The sequence below is a fragment of the Sinocyclocheilus anshuiensis genome, unplaced genomic scaffold (assembly GCF_001515605.1).
Source record: "Sinocyclocheilus anshuiensis isolate Anshui unplaced genomic scaffold, SAMN03320099.WGS_v1.1 scaffold706, whole genome shotgun sequence".
Classification (NCBI taxonomy): Eukaryota; Metazoa; Chordata; class Actinopteri; order Cypriniformes; family Cyprinidae; genus Sinocyclocheilus; species Sinocyclocheilus anshuiensis.
Genome location: NW_015544162.1, coordinates 35211 through 48878, shown reverse-complemented (window position 1 = coordinate 48878; position 13668 = coordinate 35211). Strand labels below are relative to the sequence as shown.

At 39.6% G+C, this 13668-nt stretch overlaps 2 protein-coding genes across 3 annotated transcripts in view; both read left to right on the top strand.

Moving 5' to 3' along the window:
* Positions 1–4769, top strand: part of LOC107695622 (ubiquitin carboxyl-terminal hydrolase BAP1-like) — a 9057-nt gene extending 4288 nt beyond the window's left edge. The window contains exons 9-17 of the mRNA XM_016495630.1: positions 1078–1216; positions 1779–1921; positions 2211–2412; positions 2493–2639; positions 2897–3371; positions 3463–3683; positions 3783–3875; positions 3981–4053; positions 4379–4769. Of these exons, the coding sequence (XP_016351116.1) occupies positions 1078–1216; positions 1779–1921; positions 2211–2412; positions 2493–2639; positions 2897–3371; positions 3463–3683; positions 3783–3875; positions 3981–4053; positions 4379–4512 (1627 nt within the window). The 3' untranslated portion in view covers positions 4513–4769. The remainder of the gene's footprint in view (positions 1–1077; positions 1217–1778; positions 1922–2210; positions 2413–2492; positions 2640–2896; positions 3372–3462; positions 3684–3782; positions 3876–3980; positions 4054–4378) is intronic.
* A 1255-nt stretch (positions 4770–6024) lies between these two features.
* Positions 6025–12654, top strand: LOC107695621 (protein shisa-5-like). Of its 2 annotated transcripts, XR_001635013.1 has the most exons (7): positions 6025–6090; positions 7033–7180; positions 8644–8804; positions 8889–9050; positions 9134–9969; positions 10982–11149; positions 12394–12654. XR_001635013.1 is itself a non-coding variant. In XM_016495629.1 (5 exons), the coding sequence occupies exons 1-5, from the start codon at positions 6030–6032 to the stop codon at positions 9283–9285; spliced, it is 684 nt and encodes a 227-aa protein (XP_016351115.1). In that variant the 5' UTR covers positions 6025–6029; the 3' UTR covers positions 9286–10438. The 2 variants fall into 2 exon arrangements, 1 of the variants encoding a protein (XP_016351115.1); XM_016495629.1 differs by lacking the exons at positions 10982–11149; positions 12394–12654 and having other exon boundaries at positions 9134–10438.
* The last annotated feature ends 1014 nt before the right edge of the window (positions 12655–13668 follow it).

The following is a 13668-nucleotide window of genomic DNA, read 5'->3' as shown; positions in this document are numbered from 1 at the left end:
CCGAAAATCAAAGTGAAAAAATGATGCAGCAGGCTAGTCCATTTTGCTGAAATTTCATTGCAGCAACTCAAAATGGTACTCAGTAGCTTGTATGGCCCCCACGTGCTTGTATGCATGCCTGACAATGTCGGGGCATGCTCCTAATGAGATGACTGATAGTGTCCTGGGGTATTTACTCCCAGACCTGGACCAGGGCATCACTGAGCTCCTGGACAGTCTGAGGTGCAACCTGGCGGCATCGGATGGACCGAAACATAATGTCCCAGAGGTGTTCTATTGGATTTAGGTCAGGCGAGCGTGGGGCCCATTCAGTGGTATCAATTCCTTCATCCTCCAGGAACTGCCAGCATACTCTGGCCACATGAGGCCGGCCATTGTCGTGCATAGGGTTGCAAAGGGGTGGAAAATATCCACTTTCCAAAAATCCCTGGAATATTCCAAAAAAATCCTGGAAAGTTTCCAACATTTCTGGAATGTTTCCTAAATTTACTGGAAATTTTCCACATTTTTGCAACCCTAACTGCACCAGCGTAGGGTCTGACAATGGGTCCACGGATTTCATCCCGATACCTAATGGCAGATCTGTGTGTCCCTCCATGGATATGCCTCCCCAGACCATCACTGACCCACCATCAAACTGGTCATGCTGAATGATGTTACAGGCAGCATAATGTTCTCCACGGCTTCTCCAGACCCTTTCATATCAGTCACATGTGCTCAGGGTGAACCTGCTCTTATCTGTGAAAAGCACAGGGTGCCAGTGGCGGACCTGCCAATTCTGGTGTTCAATGGCAAATGCCAATCGAGCTCCACGGTGCCGGGCAGTGAGCACAGGGCCCACTAGAGGACGTCGGGCCCTCAGACCACCCTCATGAAGTCTGTTTCTGATTGTGTTTAGGAGTTTCATTGACTTGATGCTATACTCTGATTAAAAAGTGTTCCTTTCATTTTTTTGAGCAGTGTATATTTATATTTTAATATGAATTCAAATTATATAAATATATTTAATATAATTTAAATAATATTAAAACTAATGTTTTCTTTCTAATGTATCTGATTTGTCTTCTTGTTCCTCAGAGAGCCCTACCATGACATCCGGTTCAATCTTATGGCGGTGGTTCCAGATCGCAGGTTAAAATACGAGTCTAAGCTGGAGATCCTGAAACGGAACAGGCAGATCATTCTGGAAGGGCTCCAGCAGGTTAGGGAGAAAAAAGTGAGTACTTTTTTGTCTGTGTGAATAAAATCCAAATTTTGGAGTCTCAAACATTCTGTAAAGGATTTCTCTATTGGCACTTTTCCATGGTATGGCTCGGTACGGCTCACTTTTGGGGGGTTTCCACTGTGTACAGTACCCAGTACCTGGTACTTTTGCTTTAGTACCACCTCAGTTGAGGTTCCAAGCGAGCCGTACCGATACTAAAATGTGACGTGAAAACACTGCAGATTCATTGGATTTGTGACACGAGACACCAAACCCACTAGATTTAAATAGTCAGCAACAGCCAGCACAGTGACTTTTTTAAACAACTTGCTTTAAACGACCGGCACACACAACTTAAAAAAAGAAATGGATGTATCGTGGCGTAGATGGGGTTGGCGGCACAACTATAATGATCAGTTTATAATCCCACCCACATTGAAGCGTTACTAAACTGCAGTGGAAAAGCAAACCAAGCCAAAGTAAACCGAGCCATACCACACAGTGGAAAAGCGCCATATGTGGTAAAATCTAGGTCAGTTGTGAATGTCTCAGTACACCTATGTACATGCTACAGGTAATTCAGATGACCCAACAAGGTTCAGGCCAGGATCGAAAGCAACAAGACTCCTCCTCCTCAGAAGACATGCCTCCTGCTGTGAAAAAGGAGGAGGAGCAAGATACGCCAATACCTTTGTGTACAGAGCAGGCCACACCCACAGTGTATTTCCAAGAAAAAAACATCGTCTTATATTCGGGTCAATACGGTATTTGAATTTAACTTAATTTGAATGTTTTAAATTTATTTAAAATGAGAACCTTTTGATTAATACCTGTTATTGCCAACAATGACATGTGTGGAGAAATAAGTCAATGGGAACATTCTTGCCTCAAAACATACAACAGTCCGTGTGAATAGGTTTTTATAGTAATGTATAAATAGAGTTTAAGCGTTATTCAGTAATGTAGGGATTCAAAAAAGAACCTAAAACATGTCCCATGACACTTTAGAAACTCAGGAAGGTGCCACTGCTCTCCCAAGTCCCGCTGGAAAAGTCAGACCCATGGCTAAACCTGCCACCTTGCCTACAGGCGGCGCTCCGCCACCAGCCCCTCTACCTGTTCCCAGCCTCAACCCCAACCCCAATCCCATCGTCCAGCGTCTGCCAGCTTTCCTGGACAACCACAACTACGCCAAGTCCCCCATGCAGGTAAGGTCGGTTGTGTTTCAGGATATCTGGAATAGTTAGCATGATATGTGCTTTCATTCAGTATGCTTGATGATTGATAGGAAGAGGAGGATCTTGCTGCAGGCGTGGGTCGCTCACGCCTACCTGGCCCCCCTCAGCCCACTTATTCTGATGATGAGGATTACTATGATGATGAAGAGGAGGAGTGCAGCACTGCAGGTGCCACAAGCAGGTATACAACTATGAAAGTGTTCAAATTTGAACATACTTAATGTGTTCTTGCAGTGGTAACAAACCTCCAGTACTCAAGAGGGCGATAGAGTTCCTTCAAATGTCTGTATCGTTAAACTAAAGGTGTTATTATTCAGCAAACTATAAACATAGTGACAACTTAACAACCTTTACCTAACTTGCTTGGCAACATTTAGTAGTAAAGCCGCCTTTCCACTGCACGCGACATTGGGACACGACTGTCGCATTTCTCCCCCTAGTGGCAGTCACACAGAATTTTCAAATTGGTCATGCAGCAACGTTACCTCGGCATATTCACAATGGTAAAATGAATTATTTTAATGGCGTTTTAGCTGAGAAACTCAAGAAGGAAGTCCAAAGGAAGGACTCCATGGCTACAACAGGTTCCACACCTCTGAATGTACGCACCGAGGGTCGCACAGGTGGGATCAGCATCACCTCGGCCTGCCAGCCGTCGCCCACGCCCAGTAACGAAAGCACGGATACGGCCTCGGAAATCGGAAGCGCGTTCAACTCACCCCTTCGCTCGCCCGCAAGATCGCAAGCAGCTACACGGCCCTCCAGCCCTGTGGTGCCCCACTTGAGTCGTGTGCTGTTTGGAGAAGAGGAGGGGCTGCTTAGGTTAGATGCCCGACACAATCGAGCCGTCCGGGACTTGGGGGCGCTAGTGAGCTCCACGATGCTGCGACTGCAAGAGGATGGCGTCATGTACGCCTTGCCAGCTACAGGTACGTGTTCACGTTCAAAACAATGAGGTTTTAACAACTGAAATTTCTTTTGTGGAATACTTTTTTGGATAACCTCGATCTCATTTGACAGAAATCTTGGAAGGGTTAAAGAAAGCAGGTGGTGTGGAGAAGAAAGAGAAAGAAGAGACGACTGGTCCAGGAGGAGAGGAGGAAGTGAAGGAAGGACCATCAGTGGAGATGAAACAGGAGGACGTCAAAGAGTCAGTGGACATCAAACCAGACAAGAAGAACCTGCCATCCATCAATGCAGAAACCAGCACCAAACCTCCTGGAGAAAAATACACCCCTAAAGTAAGACACCAGAAATTTGTTTTCTTTCTGCGATGTAGTGATGTTTGCTATGAGTTAGTGATGCAACTTTCCATGAACTTGAGGGTTTCTGTTGCACAGGAGTTGCTGGCCTTGTTGAAGTATGTGGAAGCTGACATTGTCAACTATGAAGTGTGTTTGAAAGAAGAAGTGGAGAAAAGGAAAAAGTATAAGGTAAGTGTTTGACTTAAGGTTTCCGGTGAACAAGAACGTAATCTCGCAGGACTTTCCGGAATGATTTCCAGAGAACCTGTAGTGATGCTTTTTGTCCTTTTTCAGATCGATGACCAAAGGAGGACTCATAACTATGATGAATTCATCTGCACCTTCATATCAATGCTGGCACAAGAAGGTAAAAAAAATGTTGTTTCTTCTGTGGAATGCAAAATCTGATATTTTTGAGAATCTTCATATGCCACAAAAATGGCAGCGTGAACGTTCTGTTAAACGAATCCAGTGGTTCCCAACCATGTTTAAACATTGCATGTGATTTTCTTAATCAAACACACTTGATTCAGGTCATCAGCTCATTAATAGACACTCCAAGACCTGAAATGGGTGTGTCAAACAAAGGAGACATTCAAAATGTGTAGTGTTGGGAGGGTTTCAGGAACATGGTTAGGAACCACTGCTTTAATTATTCCTTAATCATTCCATGTCCTTTTGGTGTTTTGTAGGTATGTTAGCGAGTCTGGTGGAGCAGAACATCTCTGTGCGTCGCAGACAGGGCGTAAGCATTGGCCGGCTCCACAAACAACGCAAACCCGACCGGCGGAAACGTTCACGACCATACAAAGCCAAGCGCCAATAAATGCTAAAAAAGAACCGAATGGCAGCAACTCGACAACTCAATCTTTCTGAAACATTGTCCAGATACATTTCTGAAGATGAACAACGATACCAAACACCTCATTGACAGTGTTAGATATTGATTAAAATATATATATATATTTTTTTTATCGAGCTGTTTCACATAATAAACTGCCCATGTACAAGTACATCACCACCAGTGTTGGGCAAGTTACTCTGAAAATGTAATCAAATTACTGATTACTCCTTTTAAAAGTAATCACATTACTGTTCTGATTACTTTATTTAAAAAGTAATTAGTTACATTACTAGTTACTTTACTTTTTTCTCCATGAAATTTATGAAATCCCAGCATACACGCTCCCGATAAATATTTGTTATTAAAGCATCAACATTCACAGAACACTTATTTTTAACTAAAGCAAGCGGCTGCTGCGTGCATGGTTTGGATGGCAGAATGCCAGCTTGCGTCGGGTCTCGTGGGAGCAGGTCTCTAATCCACTGGCACTGGACTCGACAGTGCGTGTGCTACATTCTTTTTACAATCTCTAGATTATAAAACACTGCATTCTGTCAGCAATGTAACGCGGCAGTAACGTATAGAGACCTCGGCTTGTAACTATACTCTAATTACTATTTTGAAAATTATAACGCGTTAAATTACTCCGTTACTAAAAAAGTAATAAAATTACAGTAACGCGTTACTAAGTAATGCGTTACTGCCCAACACTGATCACCACTTCCAAAGCAAATTGGTGATGCTCACAAGATGTTTAGAGATACTGAACCATTTTTCATGTTGCCATTACTTCATGTACTGTATCAAGCTAATCATAAAACCAACAATCATTGGAGCACCATATTGGGAAAATGACTGAGTATCTTGACTGAGTATTGGGCTGGACTGATTCAGGCTCTAAATTACAAAGATTCCAAGGAATATTAATCTCCAGAAATCCCAAATATCTAGTCCAGGTGCTACCAAAGATAATGGCGCTCCAAATTCACTCAAACAGTGCAGGGTATGTTTGTTGTTAACAAATGGACCAATCGCCAATCTGGATGGGATTCTAGAGATACGCTTTTCAAAGTCCACAGCTGTTTTGTTCATAAGATTAATAGACAAAAAGAATGCAAGATGTTTTAAGACTGTAAACTTGAGTTGGTTTGTGAATGTGTATTGGTTCATTTCATACAAATCATCTCAGCAAGAGTTAAATAAGAAAAGGTTTTTGGTTGAAGTTTACTTGTTCTTCACAATTTTCTTGAAGATTGTTTTTATTGGTAAGGAATAGCCTAGGCCAGTGGGTTTTTGTCTCAGACATGTTCTGTTTGTTTATACATGTATTTATGTATTATCTGATGTCCACACAGGACTGTCAGATCTAGACATTGAAATAAATGTTTCGAATTACACTGGTGGTCTTGGTTTCGTTTTTAAAAGCGTCTTGCTTGGAAAGAACTAGTCTTCACACGTAGTAAGCAGCGGGGAAAAAACACACCATCCAGAGCATCGCCATGGCTTCCAACTTCACGGTTTTTCTTCTCCTGTCCACGGGATTATTCACGACTGTAGTCGGTAAGTGTCTAAGGAAATGTTTCTAAACATTTTAAACTTGCTTTTCGAGTAAATAAAGTTTTTGAACTACGAATACATGACGGATGTCATGTTGTTTGGAAGTATGTGGGAGGCTGCGCTCGATATTTTCAAATTATTCCGATATTCCCCTCTTTTATGTTTTACGTGTTTCTAGTTTGTTAATTATCAGTCATATTTTTCTAAACATTGTTTTTGAGCGTTTGGCACGCCATGTTTCTTTTTCCACGTGGAGATTAAGTACACTTGTTGAAATTAAGTTAGTGTTATAAATGTTTCCCTGTTGTTATAAAGATGTTAAAATGATCAAATTGTTTATGGTGCTAAACTGTAATATGACCAGTAAAACTCCAAACAAGTAAAGATGTTAGATCCTTGAAGGAAGGAAGTGTTCATTTTAGTCTACGTTAATCTTTTTAATGAATCAATTGAACCGATTCACAAAAAAAAAAGAGAGGACCGTCTCATTTGGACACGTCAGACTCATGAATATTAGTATTGAATTTTAGTGTTGTTTAATGTAAATGCCAATCTTTGAAAGAACCGATTGAAGAAAATGAGTCAGATTTTTTTATGTTTAAATGCAGTCGTTTTTTTGTTCACACATTTGATGTTTTTATCATTAAAATGCTACTGTGTGCAAGACTTTTGTTGTTTTTCTCGTTAATAAAATACTGAATGGCTGCTGAGTCACTTATACAACCAATCAAGTTTTAATATTGGCAAAATATTGCTCAAAATGATTATTAGTCTCATTTTACCGTGATTAAAGGCGGTTTCTATGTCTCTGAAACATTTAACATGAACAGTGATGCTTTACTCCAAACTTCCAAACAAGTGAAGTCAAGTCACAAGTCACAACACAGGTTAAAGATTTGAATTACTTTTAAAATGGCTCACATTTCCTCTGTTTTATTTGTTTAGGCTTTGAGAGATGCAGCATGTATAAGACAGACTCTGTAGTCTGTGATTTTTGGAGATCTGAGTTCTGCTGTGGGACCTGTGATGAGAGCTACTGCTGCTCGGATCAACAAAGGAAATTTACTATTAAAGCACAAAGTGACTGTCTTTTGTAAGGAATGACTTTTTTTCTTTCTTAATATAAATCAGAGCTAAATGTTTAATATTTCTCCCTCACAAGGGGTGTATTCCAGAAAGCACGGTTAATTTACCGTAAGCTAAACCCTGAACTTTCGGTTGATTAACCCCAAACCTTGCTTACTTGAGGTATGTGGTTCCAAAAACGCGTCCGGGAGTAAGTTCATTCAACTTAGAGTATGTTCCTGGTCAAGACTCAAGACATTCTCAACAGAGTGACGAATCGACGAGTCGCTAAGAAAAAGCACGCCATGCTGTTTCTTTCTTCTTCTTTTGTTCAATGGTCGTTTACATGCTTAGTGCATATCGCCACCTAATTGATGGTTGTGCAATCATTTTTATTTTTTTCCGTTTAATCTTTAATCCTTGAGAATATTAATTATATTGTTTGTTTGATGCCAATTATATGTTAAGTCATATCAGATATGTATTTAGAATTTAGACATTATAGAAAATGCCGATCCATGTGTGAGATGATAATATAAAATGTAATAAATAAATATATATATAATATAATAAATTAAACATTACCTTGTCATAGTGTTTTTTTAATTTATACAGATAACTGTTATATATGCCAATAAAATAACCATATCAGAATAATATATGACCTTATTTATTACTTATATTAGCGCTTCATCATTAACATATCATACAAATATATATACATATATATATAATAAGCTATATTACATATTGTAATATTATATAATGTTTTGCGCTATCTGTCACGCCCACTGAAGTCTCGTCAGTAGATCACCCTTGCGCTGAAGTGAACAAACCCTGGAACATAACCTGCTCCGGAGCAGGTTATCTTCAGAGTGCAAGATACTATGGTTACTTACATACCCTGAAAGTAACCTCCGATTTTGGAACCGAAAGCTGAGGTTTATCCGCTGGCTTATCCTCAAACATACCCGGGTATGTCACATAACCTACTTTTTGGAATACCCCCCAGATGTTACCACTGGGTATTTATTCTGATAATTTTGTGATAATTTATATTATTTTCTAACTAGATTGGTTGTGCGTGATTCTAACAATCTTCAGTTTATTAGTTAATTTAGTTTGTAAATACAAAAAATAAATATGAGAAATTCCATAGGGAAACCTGTTATTTATATGAAAATGTTTGTATAAAATGTTAAGTTTTGTTATAAGCAAGTAGATTTAAACATAACAGAGCGCCACTGAAACTAAGTTTTGGAAAGAGCTGCCATTATTCTGTGAGATTAAGAGAACAGGAACCCTAGAGGAAATACCTTCCAGCCATCATTTCCCTCTTCAGTCCCTAGACGACAAAGGATTTTTCTAGTGAATGTGTCAAATACAATCACAACTGAATCTTAGGCTCTGTTTACACACAAGTGGATGGCTGAAATATTATCTCCATTTGTAACCTATTATTGTGTTTATTCTCCATTATCTGTCCAAAAGCAAAGACCTCAGGACTTCGCCTAAATATTCTCCTCAACGCGACACTGTTTCTATTGCCGTCAGTGCTTCCATACTAGGACTTGTAGTCGTCATCATTTTGTTCCTCATCTGCTGGGTCTGTCCACGCTGCTATCTCTATAAGAGGTTCAGAAATCCTAGACGTAAGTCAATGTTTGTACATTAAATTGGCCGAATGTTTTTAGAACGTCATTTCAGCGTTGTTCCACCTTTGATTCTTCACAAAGCTGTGATTACGACAACTACGGTCGTCACGACACAATACCTTCCGCAGCCTTCAGCCGTCATTCAGGGCGGTCAGTACCTTCCCTACCAGGCTTTGCCAAATAACCCACCTTGTGGAGGCCAACCAATGTCAACTAGACCACCACCCTCTTATCAGGAGGCTGGTAAGATCTGCAAACGAGATGACCAAGACTATTTGAGCCAAGATGGCGAGCCATCAAAATAATTGCCGTCTTTGGTTTTTCAGTAGGTCCAGGTTATCCTGTTCCCATCCATGATGGTGGTCAGGCCACGTATCCTCTACAGTCATCGCTGCCCACAGACTACACCTCACCTCAACCAGCGTACAACCCTGCTTACACCAGTTGCAACAGTTCAGCCATCAAGACCAGTAACTAAACCCAAACCGCTGCATTCTGGAGGGTTACATATTTCTGCTCTGCTGTTGTGAATTGTGCAGCTACTGTGTGGACACTATCGTACAATGGTGTTGAGAATACTATTGTTGTTGTCCATTAATATTGCCGTATTTATGCTCTTGTTCACCATTATGTTTACACTTGTTTAAACATTTTAATTTGTTTCTTTCCATCTATTCTAACCAAAGATCTATCCATTGTAGTTATTTTGGGTCCTAGATTGGTACAGATATTTTGAGATTGTAAATTTGTTAAGTTGTGAATGTGACTATCGATTCATTTCATGCCAATCAAACTAAGCAAGAGTCAAGCTGACTATCAGAGTTCAGAGTTGAAGAAATTGTTTGTATCAAGTTTACAGAAGTGGGTTTTGTCTCAGGCATGTTCTGTCTGTTTGCATTTATAGAATTGTGTATTTAAAATCAATATGCTTCACATGTTACACTGGTGGGTTTTGGTTTTGTTGAATGTTTCTTGCATGGGAGGTGCACTATAGCAACTTATCAGGATTGTTTGAGTTACAACGGCAAGAAAAACATGGTTTAATTGGTCCTGCAGTCTCTGGAAATACACCATCATTACGAAACGAGGTATTGAGGGGGATGAGCAGCGCTGTGCCTACAACAATACGGTTCTTCTGCAGTTTTATTTGTGGTGACAGTAGGTAAGTGTCTAATGGTTTGTTTAATCAAACACTAAGAAAAATCTTTAGATAATGGAAAAAGGTACTGGTAATGTGTTATCCTGCTAATGTGTTTTAGATGTTTTCAAAGCTCCAAGTATTGTGCGTGTATAATGGCTGTTTTAATTCCTAAAACCCTTAAGGATTTCATGCAAATACTTACAAATTATAAAGACACGGAGTGTGAACTTTAACATCTACTCCTCAGCTATGTTCTATTCCTTGTATCTTGTATCTCAAATGTATCTTTCCAGTCAGATCTTATCAATGAATCAGCCGAACTAGCTGACAAAATTGATCTGAATGATTTTGTTCATAAATCCGACTCAAGAACTGTCTCAAATGTCAGAATCAAGACTTGTAGTACTGTTAAATGTAGGCTAAATGAAAATTATGTATATTCTTTGTAAGAACTGATTGACGATAGCACACGTAGGCCTACATCTGCAAGATGTCTGTAAAAGATCACTTAATCTGGAAAGCATCTGCTATGTACAAACATCTAAAAAATGTCATAAGAAGTCAGTTTTACATACATTCTAAATCATAAACATCTTAAAGACATTTTCTAAACGTCTATTTGATATATTGCAGATGAGCAAACACTAATAAATACGTCTCGCAGACGTCAAATAGATTCTGGTAAAACAACACTTCCAGGAGTGCAAATTGGTCCAATGCTTAGCTTGTTATAAGAAGACTGAAGTTATTCAAAAGCTGAAATGCGCAATTTTGAATGTTTCTTAATGTTGATTTCCCCTAGTCTGTCCAGAAACAAACCCTTAAAATATTCAAGTCATTCTCCCCATCATGGAAGGCCCATCCATTGTGCCCATGATAGCGTTTTTCGCAGTAGCCCTTTCTGTGTGCCTCATCTGGTTCTGCCTGGTGAAAAGATTCTTGAGACATGCGCAGCGTAAGTGTCAATATGTGTGTACAAAGAGCTGCATGTGGGTTTTGTACATACTTAATGCTTTCAAATCATCTTTTGTAGAAGATGTGCAGTCAAGAACTACAGTCACGACTACACATCACCCACAATACTCACATAACCAGCCTGTGGCTAATAACCTACAGCCAGCTTATGGAGGGCATCCCATTCTGACTGGACCATGTCAGCAAATGTATGTACCGGGACCACCACCCACATATCAGGAGGCTGGTAAGATCCGCAAACATCTACCTGAAAGCTTTACAACATTAAACATACAGGCACTGAGTTTTGTTTATTTTATTTTTGTATTAAACGATAGGTAAAATAATGTGGGGGCTATTAATTTATCTGCTTTTATATCTGCCTATTTTAATGGTTTTGGGAAGAATAAAGTCTTGCGCATTTTACAAGAACAAATGTTGAACTTTTATTGTTTTAAAGGGGTCATTGGATGCCCATTTTCCTCAAGTTGATATGATTTTTAGGGTCTTAATGAAAAGTCTATAACATAGTTTGGTTAAAATTTTTCAATGGTAGTGTAAAAAACACCTTTTTTACCCTGTCAAAAACAGCTCTTTTCAGATCAAGCCGTTTTGTAGCATTTTGCTTTAAATGTCAATGAGCTCTGCTGACCCCACCCCTCTCTTCCGAGCTGCTCTCTGAGGGATTGTTTACTTTAGCCGCATTCATCGTGAAACTTGCTAATTAGCACATTATTAGGAAAGGCGGTTTGCAAAGATTCATTAAAAAACACTCACTTCTTCTGTAGGTGAAGCTGGACCACGAATGATTCGCGTGAACATAAACACATTTATGTAGATCGGGGGTGCATTCCCTTCAGAAACAAATGTAATTCACTGCGTCTTCAGCGGCTCAGATGTCGGGAGTAAATGACGACTGCTATGTTCATTATTACATCCAACAACAGAACACCTCAATCGCTTAGGAGACATTCTTAGGAGACATTCACAATGGCGGACTGATGACAGCTCTCACTCAGGGCAGGTCTAAGGTAAGACACCAGTCCAGTCTGTGCTGAAACGCTACTGTCAATCAAACAATCGTGGGAGGGGCCTGTCTGTGTGACGTCAAAAAGTTGAACAAAAAGTTCAACAAATTTGCTATACTTGTAATTATTAAGACCCGCCTTCAAGTGTGTGTGCTCCTGCTCCGACAAAGACTGTGGAAGATCAAAAACAGCTAAACTACTTCTTTTTCTGTTTTGTGCGAAAACAGCTGCAGAACTATTTGTTTACATGCCAAGAATAAACTCTTGCGTAACTATAGTGTGAGTTTTTGAGAACAGGATTGTGGCGACAGTGGGCGAGGAGAATGATTTCGCAATGCGCGATTGACGCAGACAACTGAAAACAAGAAACTTTACATTTGAAAAATTAAGGGGAAAAAAAAGATCAATCCTATCTTTAATTACCAAACAGCCAAATTTTTATTTGCTGGTTTTTGTTTTCCAGCAGGTCTGTTTCCTGTTCCCTTCAGCCAGGCTGCATATGACGGTGGTCAGATCATGTACCCTCTACAACCACCGGTTCAACCAGTGCTTCCCACAGACTACACCTCACCTCAAGCGCCATACAACCCTGCTTATGTGGAATCAGCAAAGACCAGTTAGCCACGCCCCCAAAATGGCCAGCTATCAATGCTGGATCGCAGAGAATTGTTCGTTTTCACGCTGCTTTGCCTTTGTGAATTGTGCAACTACTACAGACTCTGATAAGACTGTGTTGAGAGTAAAAGTATTACTGTCATTCATGTGCATTTGCCATTTCTAAGTTAATACTTGCTTTGTGAACTTGTTTATTATTTACTCCAGTTACCCACTGTTTGTTTGTTTCTCTTCATTTTTACCTATTTTAAAGGGGTCATATGATGCGATTTCAATTTTTCCTTTCTCTTTGGAGTGTTACAAGCTCTTGGTGCATAAAGAAGATCTGTAAAGTTGCAAAGACTAAAGTCTCAAATCCAAAGAGATATTCTTTATAAAATTTAAGTCAACCACGCCTACCTAAAACGGCTCGTTCTAACACGCCCCCACATGTCTACGTCACGATGTGGGAAGATTTGCATAACGCTGCCCAAATGTTCACGCAAGGTATTCGGCCAATCACAACGCTCTGGATAGCTGGCCAATCAGAGCACACCTCGCTTTTCAGACCGATAAACTTTGTAAAAATCGATGCGTTTCAGAAAGGCGGGGCATAGTGGAGAAATAATAATGTACAGTATGTGGAAAATAATGTTTTTTGAAACTTAAACCGCATAAACACATTTCATTACACCAAATACACAAAATAATGTTCTTTTTAGCAGCATCATATGACCCCTTTAACCTAATATGGCCTTTTGTTTAATGGTCAATAAATGGCATCTTAAACTAAAATGTTTAATTGTCATAAGTTAATGTATGATCTCTACGTGTGAAAACAATCCTTTGTACACTTTTATTGTGGTTTTTGAAAATTATTCCATCAAGCAAATCAACCAGTCACTGGGCCGACTTCAGACTTATGGTGAATAAATAGCAGAAATCTTAAACTGTTCTCTATGTGTGAAAACAATCTTGCACCGTCTTAGAGGAAAGAGACAGTTTTTATTGTACATTTTGGACATATACTCTTATAAATAAATGTTCTTCATTCGTATTAATGGTTCCACGAAGAACGTTTGACATATATGGAACCTTTGCATTGCATAAAAGGTTTTTTTTTATATGAGGAAAATTATTTAGA